The 19880-nt window shown below is 32.1% G+C and overlaps 2 protein-coding genes across 9 annotated transcripts in view; one reads left to right on the top strand and one right to left on the bottom strand.

Moving 5' to 3' along the window:
* Positions 1 to 19880, bottom strand: part of LOC117177906 (E3 ubiquitin-protein ligase Ubr3) — a 69073-nt gene that overhangs the window by 26284 nt on the left and 22909 nt on the right. The window contains exon 10 of the mRNA XM_033368991.1: positions 1073 to 1254. Coding sequence (XP_033224882.1) covers positions 1073 to 1254 — 182 coding nt within the window. The remainder of the gene's footprint in view (positions 1 to 1072; positions 1255 to 19880) is intronic.
* LOC117177907 lies at positions 5302 to 17809 on the top strand. Of its 8 annotated transcripts, none has more exons than XM_033368996.1 (9): positions 9788 to 10003; positions 10126 to 10196; positions 11206 to 11734; positions 15066 to 15207; positions 15297 to 15434; positions 15669 to 15886; positions 15973 to 16193; positions 16290 to 16694; positions 16781 to 17809. In XM_033368996.1, exons 3-9 carry the CDS (start codon positions 11255 to 11257, stop codon positions 17112 to 17114), a joined length of 1938 nt encoding a protein of 645 aa, XP_033224887.1. In that variant the 5' UTR covers positions 9788 to 10003; positions 10126 to 10196; positions 11206 to 11254; the 3' UTR covers positions 17115 to 17809. The 8 variants fall into 8 exon arrangements, with proteins under 8 accessions (XP_033224883.1, XP_033224889.1, XP_033224887.1 ...); XM_033368995.1 differs by having other exon boundaries at positions 10126 to 10201; XM_033368998.1 differs by lacking the exon at positions 10126 to 10196 and having other exon boundaries at positions 9785 to 9858.

The following is a 19880-nucleotide window of genomic DNA, read 5'->3' as shown; positions in this document are numbered from 1 at the left end:
CTTGACATCCCAAAGACCCGATTATTTACATTATGCCCGAAACAGCGCATTGCCGTTCGGGCCATCATCCAACCCACACAAGGTCTAGCTACGCGCAAGTAAAAAAAATCGCAGCCAATCAGCAATACCGAAAACAATTGATTTTGGAAATAAACCAGCTCCATGAAGAAGAAGTGGGCTTAATGTATGCTCCCGGAATGGCCAAGTAACAATTGGAACCCGTAAGACAAATTTCACTATGTACATTTTTAAACATGTTTTTCTCGGTTTCATAGTTTAAAAAATTACCCGACTCATAGCTTTAAAAGTATTTGACCGATCGGCTTGAACTTGCGCATATAGATTGCTGAAATGTTTAATTTGCCGGTGAATCACTCCAAATTGAAAAAAATTGTTTCAACAATTTGTTTTAAACAATGTCAAGCAAATTTTGGGGTAAAAATCGGATTTTTTTCAAATGTCCGTCATCTTGTGAAATGTTAATATTTTCGTAAATTTTTTTGGTTCCCCGGCTAACTAAGAATCTAAACTTTAAAAATCTGTTTGATTTGTTTATTTTAGACTCACGTGTAAGAAGCTAGAAATCGGGCAATTTGATTTGTCGACTTTGGAGAGGTCGGGCATCCACCATTAAAAATAAAAATATTATTGATATATCAGGCTGAAATATATTTCTTTTATACTTCAAGGGTAACTTAATAATCCACAAAAGTCTTGGAAACATTCGTTATTATTTTAATTCCCCGAAAAATCCCCAAAAATACCCTAATTTTCAGACTGTTACACAGGATTCCCCAAAAAAACCGTAAAACTACAAATAAATGTTTGAAACCTCGATGGTCTAAAATCACTAAATTAATAAATAAATAACTTATGAGTAAACTTGAAAAATCAGCACAGCTGATAGTACAATTGTCCAAATCATAAAAGAAATTTACATATGTGGCGGGGAAAATTTTTTACTTTTCAAAATTTCTTTTACTTTTTTGGTTTTCTCATTTTCCTGTTTCTTGAGCAACCCTGGAAACATACTCCAAGAACTGATTTTGATTACAAAATAATTTGTTCTTACTTCTCAATAATTGTCTTGAGAAAAACATCCGGTTGCAGTTTCATTGCACAAATTTGCAGGAGATAAATATCTGCATCTACCATGGAATTGCAGAAATTCGACTGAACATAGGTCATTGCTTGGCCCTTAATTTGCAATCCATTGCGCACCCATAAGCCATTCAGAATTTCGTAAAAGGCCACCTGAAACAGATGAATGAATTATAAACTTAAATATAATAAATTGATATATTCTTAACGAAATATTGTAAAAGATTAACGTAAAAGATCGATAAATGCCGATATAATTAAATTTTGAAGTTGAATCTTTCATCCAGAGTTGCTATAAAAATAATACTTTTGTTGAACCACAAAAAATACAAATTGCTGAATATGGTGAAATAATTCCGCTTCCTGCATATACTTGTACAAGGCTAATTTTATATTTATACACATGTTTTTACATTCTCATTTGTAAATGGATTTACGAAGTGAAAAATATTATTTCGATTATTATATCTTCCCAAATTAATTAAAATATTGATATCATGTAGCATCTTGAGCTTATTTGTTCTTTACTTAATCATCAATGATGTAAGAGAAAAGTAAACAAAACTTAATTCCACGTTGTCAAATTCTCAATGGAGTTACATACAAAATAGCTGTTTCTCACTTTTCATGAACAGGGTAAAAAAAATTAAATATTATATTTTTTAATGTTTGAAAAGTACCTAGATATTTGTTAGTTAGATATTAGCTCTCGACATTACTCGACTCTTATTCGTAGCAGCCTTATTGATAGCTTCGACTGTAATTATGTTTTTCTCTAAAAAGGATGTATGTATAACCTATTGAAACACACACACACACACACCCACATGAGTAACGAATATATTAAATTAAGTAATTTTTATGGAAATTGGCGATATGAAGGGTGGCAGTACAGAATTAGATTAGATAACCAATATTTTTCTGTTAAAATTTTAGCTTAGGACTAGAGGATAGTAATAATGTTTATAATAATAATAATGTGTAATTAAATAATGTCTCCCCTTCAGCATCGATATTTCTCTAAAGTTTTATTTGCTAGAATAAAACGATTTTTTTGTATAAAGGATTTATTATTCTTACACAATGTCCCCATATCTCGGAAGCAAGTTTTTTGGGTTTTTAAAAAATAGAAAATTTGATTTTTATTTTCTACCGAAAGCTGAGGGGTTATAACAAGTTCTGAACTCAAGTGTACAGTTTCGCTGAAGTCACTGGCGTGAAGTTACTTGAATTCACATGAAGTCAATGAAATCACTGGATGTCAGTGTACAACTGCATCGAGGGAGCTATGCACCCCTCCCCGATAGCCGACTTTCAAAACTTGTTAAATTGCAATCTTAAAATTCTTGGACAATTTACTCGTCATTTGCTATATTTTTTAAGATAAAACTTATTTCTTTCACCCGCATTCAGAAACTCAACATCTCGGAAGTATGTTTTTATTTTTTTATTGAAATTGATGATTACATTTATTATCGCAATCCGCAGCAGAGCCGATTCCAATTTGTGATCAGCGTCACTTTGAGATTGTCAACTGACTCATCTATGTTCTCAAAACTGGATAACTTTTTATGATTAAATAACAAAATTGCATTATAAAAAAATTCCGATTTTGATGGTTATCTGGTTCTGTATTGCCACCCTTCAGATATTGTATTCTTTTAGAGATAATGATAAATTAATTTTTTGCTCATTTCCAGGCCAACGGCCTCGCTACTTATTAACTACCCACACAGTCTCTTGAGTTATATCGCTAATTATCACAAATATTATTCGACGTCGGTGAATTCCCATATGAAAAGAGTGATTCAATTTGAAAGCTCGAGATCAGCGATTGGTTGAAGTTCGAAAAGGGTCTGCACTCAAGTAACTTGACTACCAATCCCATAACATCGCAAAATCGTATGTGCATCTGTTCTTTCAGGGACGCGACACTTTATTACATTTTAAGGTAGTTGAGTATTAAATTCAAATAAATACAAAATGTACAATGCGTTACTTGAATTTACAGTCAGCAATTAAGTCTATAAATTTATTTGTAAATTGTGCCAATCTAAACGCAATTATCCACTCTAAGTAGTGTTAAAAAACGAATGTGAAATAACGCACCAAAAAAGTTAATATTTAAAAAGTAAAAGACTTTTAGAGGAAGAAGAAAGAATAAATTTGAATTTTTTTCAAATGTAGGTTCATCGAGACGCATACCTATAAATACTAGAGATCCTCAAGGTAGAGTTGAGACAAGGGGTACTCCAAATCTGATTGGCGCCGCTGTACCGGAACTAGTTAAACTTTTATGCGTTTTGATTAGCACGAGTTAGCGCTATTTTCAAATCACAATTTTATTTTTAAGAGGATTTAATACATAATAGAGACAAAAATCGAAGAAGAACATGATACATTTTTGGGAAGGTTAGTTATTAAGGTTAGGGAAAAATAATATTCACTTTGAAACACATACACTTTAACAATTTCACAAACAAAAGAATTAATAAAAAATAAAACTGTTCAAACAGTTTTCAAACTTTTCGCGCCCCATGAAAATATCAAAGTTCCAGTACAGCGGCGACTATTGGAGGGGCATACGTGTCTCAACTCCCTGTAGAGCCCTAGAGAGGATCTCTACTAAATACTAAGAAACGAAACATTCCTATAACTGCTTATAACCAAAGAAAAGTGTCAAAAGTAAGTTGGGTCTAAAAGTATGCAATATTATAATATGGAATATGCCACACAAAATTATCATTAACATTAACTATCAATTTGCGTGTGAATCAAAGGTTATTTATTTGCAAACGACATAAGGAAAATAAATTTCTATTTAATTTCATATGACACGCAAAATTCTGTTATTTTCGAGTGCATACCCGAAAATTGTAGAGGGATCCGGATGCGCGAATATTTTTGTAATTATCCAGGTGCCCACGTGCCCAGGTACGTGGGTTTAACCCGACACATTAGATACCCGCCCAAAGCCCAGTGTATTCGGGTATCGGCCAAATACCCATCACTAATGGAAATGTCAAATTCGAACAAATTTTGTATTTTCAGAGTGCAAACCCTAATATAATTGCTAAGGAAATTTCTCCGGAATTATTTTCGTTTTCGAAGAGTCTAAAACGTGAACCATATAAACTGTGGATCGCTTTCAAATTCAAAACTGAGTTAAACCATGAAGAATTCAGATGACTTCCTCTAGATAAAAATAACGGTACCCTCACGGCGAAAGTATTAAGGTTGAAAGCATTCTCTTTTTCTTGGGACTTCAAAGTGAGTGGCAAAAATTTGGATGCTTTGGGCCCACTTCTCAGCAAACATGGCTACAGAACAGTTCTGTAAAGGTTCTAAAACAAAGTGACATGTTCTAGAATACGTTATTATCCATCGAGTAACTAAGTCATTTTAGAAGTTTATTTTTCAAAATATTTGAACCAAGGCAACTGTTTTTAAGTGATAGCTTTATAAACAATTAAATTTACACTCTGAAATGGACATAGATTTTCAAGACACGTATTCCACAGAACTTATTTCTTTCGATCGATTTCTTTATACTTTTTTGTAAACAAATATTTAGTTCAATCGGAAAATTTATTTGTGAAAAAAAAAACGTTTTAAAAGAACGAACGATAATTACCCTACAGACCACTCAGTGCATACAAGTATATTTGGTTACGGCTGGATTTTTATAAATTAAAACATATAGTGTCACGTGCGCATATATTCATATAGTTAATACAAATGTTCACGTATTTTTGTAAGTTATAAAAATATTTAATTTAGTAACAGGTCCTAAGTTTTGTTCTTAATTTGTTCTAAAACACATTGTTAACAGCGTTCTAGATATAGTTTTGGTATCGTTACGGCACAATTCTCGATCAAAGTTGGATCAAATGTTATAAAACATCTGTGATCGGTTAGTTCTACATCAATTCTGTAACTGTTATTAATTTTTTTCCCCTAATTTGTTCTAAAGCACATTCATGACAGCGTTCTGGAAATATATTATATTAATGTGACGGCACAATTCTAGAACAAAATTGAAACAAATTTAACTGAAGATTGTTCCTTTTTAAATTCGGAACAGTTACAGTTGGTTACAAAGCGTGTTTACTGGGTTGGGGCCCAACAATAACTCGAGCCGACCCTGCTCAGAACATTCAACTGATTCTGGTTGTCAGCCAGTTTGTGAGTTTGCAGTGTACATAGCGGTTGTCACGGATCAGGTCCCCGATGGAGTAGAGCGTCTATTCTGATTCCTAATCGAGTCAGTCCTTTCCCTTTTAACTTCCATAAACAGTTAAATAGTTTGTCAGCCGTGCTTCTTTCTCGGAAAACTTCCTTCCCATCTCCCAATCACAAGACAATGCTAAACAATAAGTTTTGATCTTCTACAAACAAGAAAAAACCAACATCAACAGTCGCCAATTGTTCACCATGATTCGGTTTCAAGCATCGAGTTTACTGTTAAGTTTCCTAATTTTTCTTGTGCAACCAAGTCACCAATTTGACATTAGCCTAGGAGATGTTACAGAAATAGTAAAATTTACTAAAGAAACTGTGACTGACGCTCTAGAATCATGGGAATTGATCCGACCAAAACAACCCAATGTAAATGGGGAATCTGATTTTCCCTTTGTGAAAAGAATGGAGAAACGGCTGATGGATCGCATAAACTTGGTCTCAAAAAAGTTAGATTCTATTGAAGGAAGAATGGAGGAACGTACAGAAACGATGGTATCCAAAATTCTTCGTGAAATTCCAGAACGAGAAAGGCTTGAAAAAGCAATGCATTTTCTCTACAAGTCCATCGGTCAAGTTGAAAGCTTGTACCAAAGCTTTTTACAGTATGCCAGGTCCCCTAATAAATACGAGAGCTACACGATGAAGGATTTTGCAAAGACGGCTGTGTCTCATAGGCTGGGCGATTTGAGGGATGTTTTGGAATCCATCTATAGACAAGTTGTACCTCAGGAATTCGATCTATTTGAACAGAGTATTATACAGATGCTGGCTAACAGAATGAAGGTAAACAAAGAAGTCTTCTCGAGATGTTGCGTTACGTCAAACTTTGCTCAAACTTCTGAACCAGCCAAAGGCATTGACCCCTTTTAATCTGTCAGTACAAAAATTCAATTTTTTCATTCACACATATGCTTTAAAATTTTTTTAAATAATTTATACAGTTTTAGTATTCTCATCTTTAATTCGCTTTACCCTTTTTGCAGAAGAAATTAATTTAAGAATCGTTTTCAAAAAGTTGAGAATTTTAAATTTTAGTACTTTTAACTTTTTCAATTTTTCCTTTCATTTTTATGCTTCCGTAAAAGCTAAGAAATTAATTTATATTTTTATCAAATGGAAGCATTTGAATTTAAAGTTTGGTCAACTCTTCTTTAGAAATCGTGAGATTTCAAAATTATCAAGTTAAAAAAAATTTAAAGTTTAATAAAATAAAAATTTCAAAGAGGAACAAATTGGATAAAGTTCAAAACTAAATGTTTTTTCGTTCGAATCTATCTGAATTGACGTTTTTGCTTTAAATTGAAGCGTGTGTACAGTCAGGTGAGTTTAATTTCAGAAAAATTCAAAGCGATTTAAATCAATTTGAAAGCAGGATTTCGCAATGTCGAATCTGTTCCGTTAGTTTTTAAATAAAAGCCATCAGAAATAGCGCTGATCGAGATTCGAATTACAAATTTAGGACTTCGCTGTGGAATCTAATGTATCAATTGCACACCACTAGTACATAGAATTAAATAATATAAAACTTTGAGCTCTTGAAACTAACACAATTAACATTTGAAAATTGACCAAATACATTTTTTAAATATCTTAAATAGAGGTATGCATTCGTTTTTTTAAATTTCCCATACGTGTCCACACTTGTATTGAAAATTCAAACAAACAAATCCACACCTCCAATTGTAAAACTTGATAAATTTAACTATTTCCAATTTGAAAGCATTGAACATTTATATACGAATTACAACTAGTACACATTAAAACGCTTCTCATAAGAACAATTTTTATTTGAAATATTTCTCAAATTAAAAATCATAGTAGGTGCCAAGAAGTTCCTAAAATTTGACTTCTCTTTAATTAGAAATTCTTTCAGTTTCCTCCAAACATAAAAGTTTTAATTATATTCTATGTATTAAAATACATAGAATTGTACGTTTCTAAACTTTAAAGAATTTTAATTTCTCTTTCCTTAGTACTAAATTCTTATTTTTGAATGAAAATTGATTTACCTATTTTTTAATTTATTCCATTTCCAATTCCGTCAGTTGATGATCACCCATTTTTAGGGAGTTTTAATGAATGTTTGCTTTCAAATTTGGGTCTCCATCAAGTTGCAAAAGAAATTTAATTTCTGTTAATTTGGCTGCTTTAATATTTCGAACTTGAGTTTTTCTCTCATAAATAAATTTCTATTTTTTAATATATATCCTTTAAAAACTAATGAAGTTTATAAAAAATCTTAATAATTAAAATCATAAAAAATATAAATTTTGTAAGCTTTCAAAAAATCCATCAAATTTAGTTTACCTTTTCATCAAAAGGGCACCTTTGTATTTGAATGCCAGTTTCAAAATCTGAAATAAGATTTCCTATTTTACTTGGAAATCAGTATTCCTTTTTACATCGAAATTTTAATTTTCGATAAAGTATCAGGAACATAATCCAGAAATATTAGAGATGAAATTTCAATTTTTTAAATTTGAATGGAAAAACTTGAGATGCTCATATAGATGGCTCATTTGATTTTTGTTGAAAGACAACTGTTGAAACCACATAATCTTGTTTTGTATTTTTTTCTTGATAATTATTAATTTAAAATAAGAAGAAATACAAACCGGTTTGAAATTAAGAGTTGAAAATCCAAATAAGATTATGAATTTGGTTCTCATGAAGTCCCAGTGAAAATATCCTCTCGCATATTTTAATGTCAGCAAAGTGAGTAACTGAACCCTTCATAAATGCTATCGTGTACTAACAGCTATCATGATTTTATTATGTACGTCCAATGCATGTGCAGTGGCATAATAAGAGACCATACTGTCACAACTGACTCAAATCCGGTGTCGAGTTGCACGAAATCTCGATAACAACATTATTGTTCTTCGTAGGTAGGAATTTATACGGATGTGATTAAAAATAGTACTTTAAAAATTTCCTTCGAATATTTATTGTACGGAGAACAGATATTAGATTCTTCGGACACTTAACTAAAAAACGCTGCTAATTGTAGTCATAGGAAAGAAAAATGAATATGAGTTATAAAACAAAGCTAACAAAAGTTTTAGATTATGAGGCACCAATGTCTATTTGCCAAGTTTAAGTCATTCGTAATTCGCATCAACAGTTACGTATGTAGACTTATTAAACCTTGTGACGAAAAACAAAAAATGTTGTATGTGTACAAAACATAATTTTATTCTTTTCTTGGAGACTGCTGAGGATTCTAGGCAGATAATCGTTTTAATGCCAAGCTTTGTTCTTTGAGTTTATTGGTTTTTGGACTGTTTCATTTTTAAATTAAATTCAGTTACTTTTTCATTCCAATAATTTCTTTTATCAGAACTTAAATTTCTTTAATATTATTCTGGATATTTGTAATGTAGGTTTTTTAACGAAGCAGCATATAGTGTCGGAGTAAAACAATCATCGCTTGCGAAACGAGAATCTTTCTATTTTTCAAAAAATCAACATTAGGGGCACAGATTGTCAAACGCGGTAATCTATCATTTACTTAATAGTCTTAATAGGATACTTAAGTCGCTTACTTGATAAAATTATGATTTGTGACAAACAAATTTAAAATTCAAAGTTCAACACCTTTCAAATTAACGAAGCCATCAACAGCCACAGAAAACATTTAACTGCGCAAATTTAAATATTTTTAATGCTGATTTGCTTCCAAATTTAGGTAATTTTTCAATTTGAATTTGAATCTTTTAAAGTTTTGATTCTTTTCGATGATGATACTGATATTTCAGTGTAATTTCATGTAATGTCAAGTTAATATTTCAAGCTGTTGGTTAGTTAGGTTTAGCAACTAAAGAATAATTAGAAGATTATTACTGCCAATTTTGAATACTCTAAACACTGGTCTCACTTCAACTAGAAAATTACAAAATTTGGTTCCAAATCCAAAAATCCCTTTGAGATACTTTAGGCGACTTTAAAAACTTTATGGCGATGAGCTATTTACTTCGGAAATCTTGTCCAATGTCACTATACAATATAGAATCAAAGATTAAAAATTATTTGATGAAAATTTGCAAGATTTCATCAATCCCAATATTCGAAAGGCTCAAAAACAGTTTCAAATCTCGCCGGAAATCCTTTAAATTTTCAATAATCATGGCGAATCTTGAAAAGATCATTTAAAGGTCTCATGAAATCTATCAGGTCACAGTAGGAGATCTGGAATCTTAAATCGCTCATTCCGATTTTTAAAGATTTTGGGATTAAGGGATCGGACATGAAGAGTTGTTAATACCTTACGGCATTTCACATTGCGATTTCCTGACGACGTTACAGTTCTCAGGGGTTTTGAGTGAAAAATGTGATCGAATAACTCTGCATGAATACAAAGAGACATGCGCCCGGTGACTTTAGCCAAAGAAGGAGTTAAGAGAGGGATCGGAGCGAGTGAAATGAGATGAATGGTATTCCTTTCAGTTGGATCGGTGTTGTGTCCAAGCGAGCACGAGCTGCACGAGCGAGCACAACTTTCATTTGTGACAGTTTGTGAGTCGTGGCGAGTCTTTGGTTCAGTGGTTAAACTGCACCGTATACTATACATTTATACAATATACATGCAACCACAGAGATTCTGGTAGAACGGGATTGAGTCGAGTGAACTAGAGTTGTGCGTCAGGCTCCACAGTGATTTGTAAACACCTGTCTCTTGAAACTTGAATACGTAACTTGGGGCTTTCACCAAAAAAATAATTCAATATTCAGTGACCACCAGTGACTTCAACAACCTTTTTCATGAAATCTTTTTTATTTTAGCGACGCAAGCAATTTTCAACACACACCTTTTGCTTGTGCGCTGTGAAAATAAAAATCTCCATAGTGTCGACGTAATGTGCGAATATTTACGAACACTTTGCATTCTATATTTTTCAAACTACAGAAGCTTGTATTACATTCACTCGTACCTCAACATGAAAGACAACTTTTGCCTATAGGAATTCATTCAATTAATAGATTTATTCAAGTGGAGAGTGGAGAGAACCTTTGCTAAATTGACCCACGGTGACCTCTTTTGCAATTCGAATGAACCACTTTATTTGCTTTTAATTATATTCCGTGGTTCATATTACCACAAAATATAAACATATTAAAAAAAAGTAATTGGCGAAGACTTGCAGAGTAGAAAATTACACAAATTAATTCGTGCAATTAGCTGCGGTTGAATATAGGCCAGAGAGGAAGTCAGAAATTCGTAGTTTATGAAGTTTAAAAAATATTAATTATGTTTCATGGAATAAAATGATCAGTATGTCATTTTTTACGCCACTCTTAATTCTTAATTAGTATTTGGTGGTCTAAAAAAATTTTAATTTAGCAAAATTGTGCTTATCAAGCCAGCATTTTTTAGTTCCCATCACGCATGTAATGCTTCTTGTATTTGTGAAATCGTTTTATGAGTTCAAGGATGGTTCCGGCGCGGGTCTTTTTATTTAACTTCTAATCAACGCTGATATGAAATTTACGTCGAATTGGCCTCTGAGTTAGAAGTCAAGTTTTTGTTTGGAAAAAAAAAATATATATATATATATATATCATGACATTTTAGTAATTCAGTTTTCTTTAATTGACCAAAAAAGGAAGGTCGTTTATCCAGTTGAGCACCCATGAGATGTTTTAAAATACATTGTCTCACGTCTTGAAAATACGTACCACGTCGTACGTCACTCTCCATTATCATTTCAAATTCAAATTCTTTCCTAGGTTTGCTTTTACTAATCTCTTTAAACATTTTGTTTGCTTTGGATATTGAGCCTGAGCACTTAAACATAAAAAAACATTTCTCTGAAACCAGAATAAAATAAAAATTAACCACATAAAGGTTCTCTCTATTCTTAGGTTTGAAAACCCAGATTCCTAAAAGTGCATCGAAAATTGAGAAGTCAAAATGAGGCTGAAGGTGATTTTTGGCGTTTGTCTCCTATTTCTGGAGACAAATGCTATTGTGAAAAAAGAACCATCAAAGATAGACAGTTTGCGACAAGCTTTGCTGGAGCAAGGGGATGATCTACATCCAGATTATCTCCAAAATAATGGATCGGTCTATAATTTGGTGAAGGTTTTTAAAGTGTTTGGCGATAAAGCGGACAACGCTTTCCCATCTCTACCAGAGCAACATTTGGATACCCTCAACTCAGTATGGCTTTGGGCAAGAACGCAAATTGAAATGAGGAGGATAAACGCTCTTTATATGAAGTTCCGACAAATGCAACTAGATATTACGGACAAAAATGGCATTTTCCCGACACAAGCGTGGGTCGATTTCGCGAAAACAGTCATTCATGATCCCAACTTGTCAATTCCACGGGCTCTTGAACATATTGCGGATTATATCGTCAATCAAAACTTGTTTGTTTCTGCGTATCAGGTAACTGCAAAATGATAAAAATGAAATTGTAGGGTTAAAAAAATGTTTAGGTTTATTCTTTGGTAATTTGCAAGTATCATAAATTTTTAATTGTTTGATATCAAAAATAATTTGTATATATTTTGAATAATCTGGTTTGAAAGAATTCAAATTCAAGTTGACTGATTTTCTAAGGCATCCTCATTAGAAAAAATATTTATTTGAAAACAATTTTAACTTGAGAATAATTTTTCTTAGGAAAAATTAAAATTATGAAAAAAAATCAAACTGAAAGAAGTTTATATTTTTCACCAAGAATATTGAAAAAAATTTAAAGCTTGAAAGATTTAGTCAAATAGTTTTGTTTGCATCCCAAAATCTATGCAAAGCATTTAATTGTGAAAGTTTAAAACCATTTTTTAGGAATTCTAATGGAAAGGTATTGCAATTTTGTTGCGATGCAACTTTGATATCAATACCATTTTTAAAGGCTCCAATCTAATGAAAAACTTAATTTTTGTAACATTACATTTGGGAAACATTGTCCAATTTTAAGAATAGAAACTGACATGTATTAAAATTTGAAGGCACTCTTCTGTAAAAAAAAAATCAAATTTGAAAACGAAACTTAATCTGTCAATAGCCATTTTGGAAGGATCTAAAATTTGAAACACTGAAAGTCTATAAAAGCTAAGTTTGAGAGTGATTCTAATATAAGAAAATTGACAGTTTCAGAACGAACGAAGGACAAACATTACAAAATTAAACATGAATTTAAATTGCAAGAAATCTATACAAAAGACTGAGTCAGATGGTAGTGTCATTTTTCTTTTATGACTGGGAGTATATATTTTGTAGTCATCACAGGTTATCACTAACTTCACCTTTTTTCATCTACTTTGAAATTTTCCAAGGTTTCCACCTATTATGAAAATTTCACCTTTTCTTAATTGACAAAGCAGAATTGTTTTTGCAAATTAATTTTTCAGAAACTTGTGAGACCATACCCATTTTAATTCAGTTCGCGATTCATGTTCTTTTTTAAAGAAAAGGAGACGGCACGAATTGGACCTATTTAATAAAAAACGTTGTTGCCAAAATCATAAATATATTTAAATTTAATGAAATTAACAAATTTCATTTTCTGAAAAAGTTGAGAGATAATTTATTTAAAACCCCTAGCAGTTTCCCATTCTCAATTTGTACTTAGGGTTCCAAAAATAAGTCTCTTGATATTTTTTTTAATGCGTTATTTTCCAAATTTTTACTGAAATATAAACAAAATTGGTTAATGGTAGATTACATCATAATGAGGGTTAGACAGGTCTTTACGGGGAAATCAATGTTTGCAGGACCTGTCTGACCCTACGAGCGATTTACGATGTTTGATTCGAAATCAGCATGTCATGAGACTGCTGGAACGTCTGAAAAGTGAGTCGTGATAGTTATAATATCTTTGTCTTTTCTTTGGTCGTGAAAACATTCAACTGACGTGGCAGTCATCTACATGGATATACGTAGGTATTTTCACTTCAATCAACAGCTAACTTCACTTTGTAGATTGCTGAGGGGGGAAACAAGGAAACATATGCATGGGATTCAGTTCATTTTTGCCCTATTTTGCTAATATCTTCGTAAAAGCTAATTTTTTCTATATATGTGTATTTTAAAAATAGTTTTTATTTTTTAATGACTGTTTAATGAAATAAAAAAATATAATATTTATTATTAATTACAAAGACATTACAGAAATAAAAGTTTGTTCTACGCATTTGATCCATTGTTTTCCTCCTCATCGTTTAACGAAGTGAAGTTAGCTGATGGTTGAAGTCAAAATAACTCATTGATAATCTCGTATGGCGCGAAATTTGAAATAGCTTTTGTTGGTCTGAGCTAGCGTCACCGTCAACAGTACGGTTAGAGTATTAGGTATTTTCAATTCATCGTTAGCTAACTTCACTTCGTTGAATCACGAGGGGAAAATAATGTACCTAATGTATGGGACAAAACTTTATTTTTGTGTTATGTTCGCAATGAATAATAATTACTATCATTTTATTATGTGATTAAATAGTTCCTAACAAAAAAAGAACAAACTATTTTTCAAATACACTTATATCGAAAAAATGAGTTTTTACGAAGATATTAGCAAAATAGGACAAAAATGGACCGAATCCCATGCATTTGGTTCATTGTTTTCCCCTCAGCAATCAACGAAATGAAGTTAGCAGGCGATTGAAGTAAAAATACCTAATTCATTGTGCATTATTCAGAGGCCATTTTTGGAACTAGTAATCTGTCAATGTGGTGGCGTTCGGAACTAAAAATTTGTCAGCAGCTGACAGCATTCGGTAAATGGCTATCTAACGCTCACTTTTCAGGGGGCACTATATATTCATAACATGATGATTTCGAAACAAATTCTATTTTTCAAAATAAAAATTTTCATAAAATATTTATTTGACATCATGAACTGATGTACAAAATTGGTTAAATAAACGAGATCGAGAGAAGCATAAACCAAATATTTTTCAGGCCTTTTTAAGGGGAATGTTCTTGTCCTTTTGACTGTTGTATCTTGTGTCGTTTTAAAAAAAAACGTGAATTTTAATATTTTGGAGAAAAAAGTTGTATGTAAAAAAAATTAGAAATAGAACAAAAAGTTAAATACCAGCATCAGTTAAAAAAAATAATACGACAGTTTAAAGAAAAACTTCAACAGCTTTTTCATATTTAGGAGTAAAATATTGACATTTTCGTACATTTGTTTCATTGCATAAAGAGAAAAAATGGTTAAAACTGTAAGCGCGAAAACAATCATTCAAGTTAAATCACATGACATAAAGGTGGACAGAGGTTCTCAAATATTAAATTTATACCAATGAATGTGAATGAAAAAAGTGAATTTATACCAAAATGGCTTCTAACTTGACATTTTGATAAACAGATGGCAAAAGTTATGCTAATCTTAAATTAAGTTTTTATACAAGAATCTTAAAGTTTTTTTTAATGTTCACGTACATAAAGTTAGGATTGGTTAAAAAGTGAGGTTATGCCACTGTTAATGCTTACATTCGAAAGTTGAATTACTTTTAAAATACCGCATTACCACAATAGTAGATTATGTACTTTTGTGACACTTGCGCCATTAATTTGTACAAAAACACATAGGAAAACTATTTGAAAATCATTCTTACTTATTAATATGGTAATATGGTAATACAGTTTATTACCATTGCCTTTAAATAAAAAACACAATTTCAGCGTTTCAATAGGACTGGGAAGGGGGGCTAAGGGCCCGATTTTACTAAAGATGGTGCTGCTGCTATAGCAAGAATTTTGTAATTTTCAGGAAGCTTCCTCACAAATATGCAACCTAAATCAGTCCCCACAGCAACTTTTGTATAATCTCTACAATACGATTGCCCTCACTGAGATTAAAGGCTACACAATGATGCAGTTTTCTTTAACTCTGCTGAAACTCTATGAAAATGGTATGTTACTGTTTTGAAAACAATCATAAAGTAACGACTATATGTGTCAAAAGGGAAATATTATTTATCATTCTGAAATATGATTTCAGGTTCATTCACTGAAGAAATGGAGCAACTAAAGCGAGAGTACGCAGTCAGAACATCTGAAACCCTTCGAGCAGTAAAAACAGCAATGGCCTTTGCACCCAGAGATCTTTGGAAATGCGACCCAGCAGTTTATAAATCAGGTGAGAATAATCCTAAGATTTGTGAATCCTATGTATTTGAATTTCAAACATGAAAAAACTAAGCCAGCTTAGCGGTAAGAGTAGTCGACCCGCAATTGAAAAACCTGGGGTTCAAATCCCAAGACAGTCGTAGATGTGATTTTTTTTCGAAGATTTTTCGGATTCTATTTCTTCAAGTAATATATACCTACTCTTAATTTCCGAACATAATTCATTTGTTTATTTGTTTTAAAGAGGAAACGTACACGGAACTGAAGCAACTCTTCCAAGGTTATATTGTAAATGAAGTAGATCTCAACGACGCAAAAACATGTAAAGAAAACTGTGGTTATTACACTTTTGCGAAACAGGAAGGTTGTTACCAAAATCAGTTTTGCTCCCAGCAAAAAAGGTGCAACGGAAAAATTCGCAATTGTCAGTATGTTGACTCCGACATGTGGATCTGCCCATCGGTAAGGAACTACTTATCGAAATCACAAAACTAATAATAAAATTCATAAAAAAGGTAATCAATTATTTATAAATTTGTATCGAATAGATAAAGAACAGTTCTCGAAGATACGAGTACATCGAATATGAAAATGGACAGATGTTTGGCCGTAAGAACAGCTGTCCTGCAGGAACAACAAAGGTTGACAGTTGGTGGCGTTGGCTTTTCTGGCACTGCAGTTATTGCTTCTGTTACTGTGACGATCACAACACCAACTCTGATCGTTACTTCAACCTGAGAAATGTCCTTTCTGATATCGGAAGCAACAAGTAAGCTTTCTGACAACTTTCCAACCATCTTTCTAGGTTTAAAAACAGTCCTTCTCCAAAGCCAGTACTTGACTAAAAAGATTAACAATTTTAAAGGGTCGTGATTGGAGTCAGACTGAAAAAAGTAAACAAGATCATTCACATACAAATCAAGGAGGGAAAACTTCTTCCTCATGGAACAATCGACCCAGAAAGTATTTCCTGGAAACCCATTGAAGATTACACAATATTGGATCGAAATGTCAAAGATGGAACTGACTATCATACCATCACCTGGGATAAAAGAGCAGTGGATTTGGATGATTTAGTTCCTCCACCCGATCATTTACTAACTGGTCTGCGGTTCAAACTGCTCGGTGTTCATTTAAACCTCGAAATTCACGCAACACCTTTCAACTTTACAGCCGGAACTTTGATGAAAGAAAAAAGTCAGTGGTACGCAAATGATAACACTGATGCAAACGAAGGATTCAACGAACACATCCCAGTGGTTGAAAAGAGGTAATATTTTTAAATCCTCTTCATATTCCAAGAGTAAACAATTAAAAACTTAAATTCGCATTCGAATGAAAATTTTAATTTTTCAGGACTGAACTGATGTTGGAGAAGCCAGATATTCCGTCTCGTTTGCAATCGAGAGCAGTTCCAGATTCTAGGTCCAATCAGTATCTCCACTTTGCACCTACTGACCTTGAGAAAGACGCTGGACAAAGCACTATTCCATTTCTTGATATTCAATCTATAGAGCCAAAACCACCTGTTCCAATAGCAGGAGCAGGAATTTTCCACAAAGGCCAAAAAGGATCGGGAGGGTTCGTTGCTCTAAAATTGATAACGTACAATTTTTCACGACATTTGCAAGTCGATTTGTCACCTCCGAAACCGGTGATCGGATTAAGTAACGAGATTACCAGCTCGTAATTCGTATTGTCTTGATCACGAGAACCAGCAATGATCGTTCAGGTGCTATAATCGTTTAACACCAGCACGCAGAGAAAAAAATGTACTTTAAAAAAATACAATCTAATAATGTAATAAGGATTGAGACTACGATTGTCCATAATCGCTGGACACATAAATTCGTTTCTTAATCTTACAACTTTCTCTTCTCTAACGTGTGCTTCGAAGAAATAAAAAGTATTATTATCTAAGCCACTGTATTCGATTCTATATATTAGATGAATTAAAAATAAATGTATTTTCATCAAATATCAAGATTTCCCGATTTAAAATGAGAATTTCGTAAAAGGGTTGCGTCTTTTATGTATTCGATGATATTGTTTCTTTAAAAAAAAGTCATTGCGATTATGTAGTTAGATTTCGATTTCTATAAACGCCATTGTAATACTCGAGTATTTGTAAAAAGGGGAAGAACTAAAAACTCGCTTTCTGCGACCTACGGGCAATAATAGAATATAATTTGCTGTAATTGAAACCAAAAATATCATAGAGTTTAGTATTGTCGAGCCTACTGGTAATTCTGACTTGAGAGAAATTCTGTGATTTTATCTTAACCAGCAATGTTTGTATCTAGTGCTAAACTTGCGATATGTATGCTAACTTTTGTAATGGATGTGATGAGGCGAAAGTTTCATTAAAGTCCGTAAAAACATGAAGCTAGTTTTATTATTTTATGGGAAACTCGAAGAGTCCGGTTTCTTAAATTTCAAAATATAATACAATAATGGTACATACCTGTTTTTGTGAAGAAATATAATTAAATAGGTGATGTACAAAAGTTAGAGAAGCCAAGTTCTTATTGAATTCACAAATTCTTGTTGAATAAAGTTAAGAGTTAACTTACGTTTGTAACAAAGTAGTCTACATTTGATTTTTTAATAGTTAAAAATCGTGCATAAAAGTATTATATGATTCTGTACATAAGAAAAGTTAAAAAATTAATTAAACTGACTAGAAAAATGTAAACGTTGGCTAGCCGATTTTAAAAAATGAATTTTTAATAGTTAATAAATTAAGACAGTAGTTGAAGTTTAAAAGTTCAAAAACAATTTTTCACCCAGCATATAATCTGGCATTATCGATTGTAAAGGAGATTTCTAATTTTTGCAAACAAATTGAAGCAATGCAATATCAGGGTATTGATTTCGGAAATAATGATAATTAAATAAACTGGCTTCCGGTGAAAGAGATTTTCGAATTATTCTTTTGAAAATAATGTTCCTAATTCAGTACCAGGCAATTCTATGAGATGGAGATAATATGTTGTTATATCTGAATTTACAAATACAGATTTAAGAAATATTAAAATTTTTTATTTTCCACTTTCTAATTTTATCAAAGCAATATTTTTTTAATTTTGAAAAACATTTCTCTGATTGTACAATTTATTTTGGCTGCAATGAAGAGAAAGTTGCAAATTTCGGTTTAAATTACCGGAGTTTTTTCTGTCAAATCATCAGGGATTTTTAAAACCAGATAGAGTGGACACTCAAAACTTAAAAAATTATGATGTTATAGCGGGGTTCAACAGTTTTACGCCGTTATTTAAATTTTCAAAGCTAATCAATTTATGATTTAAATTATTCAAAAAAGAATGTTCAAATTAATGAATCTAATACGAAACAATTGCAAGTCTAAAAGCCTTACAATTGAAAATAAATCTTTCAAAATTTCTTTAATTTCAAATGTGAACTTTACAAAACCGAAGCTTGAAAAATTATAGACTCTGCAAATTAAAAATAGTTTAAAAAGTATAATATAACAAAATAGAAGCCATCAAATTTGAAAAATTTTCAATTCGATACTTTAAACATCAAAATTTAATTGAACATGTTCAAATTGAGTTTATTTAAAATTAAAACTTTTGAAATTGAACATTTTTACATTAAGGGCAACTAAAATTATACTGAAATTATACAAGATTGAGCGATTGAAATTGTGCTAATGTAGTGAACTTATGGTGGTTAAAGTATTAAAACGCCACAATTTTTTAATTTCACAACTTTTTTGAGCTCTGGCCAATCACAGGCATCGTAGAAAGTATACCTAAGAACATCATGACCTGATACCTTAGTTTCAGGTCAGCCCTGAAGATGTGAACTGCAATGTTCACGAAACGTCGGCAAACAATTCGTAGTTTTTTACACGAGTGATACCCGAAATATCTCTTTTTATCAAAATGAATCATCGTGGAAGAATAAAATCTATTATCAAGGAACTCTACGGGGAGAGTATTCTTACTAAAACAAACACCTTTAGTAAGCTCAGGACTTCTCAAGGTAAGCTACTAACATCCTTAGCTTTTTTGAAACGGTGCAGGGACAACAAAATAGTCCCAAAATTCTTACAACTGAAAAATAATTTGGGAACATCTAAATCCGAATCGATTCTGCATAATACAAGTTTGCTTCTCGTTAAAGAAAGAATACAGCATACCAATTTTTTTTGCACACTACCTCTAAAAAAACTATTAAAACTTCATCTTTTCCTAGCAAATACCCTCTGATTTGACATTTGGTCCACATTGGACCGCATATAGTTTGACCAATCCCAACGGATTAAAGAGCTTTCAACCCAAAAACAAAAAAAGAAAATTTGACAAATTACTTCCAGTAAAGCAAACTCAACTAACAAATACAGTAAAAAACATCTCTGACCACCCTCTCAACAATGAAATGATTTCAGTCTTATCTAAAGGACATAATTTTGCTGTAGCTCCATCGAAAA

The sequence above is a fragment of the Belonocnema kinseyi genome, chromosome 8 (assembly GCF_010883055.1).
Source record: "Belonocnema kinseyi isolate 2016_QV_RU_SX_M_011 chromosome 8, B_treatae_v1, whole genome shotgun sequence".
Taxonomy (NCBI): domain Eukaryota; kingdom Metazoa; phylum Arthropoda; class Insecta; order Hymenoptera; family Cynipidae; genus Belonocnema; species Belonocnema kinseyi.
This window is presented reverse-complemented; position numbering and strand designations above follow the sequence as displayed.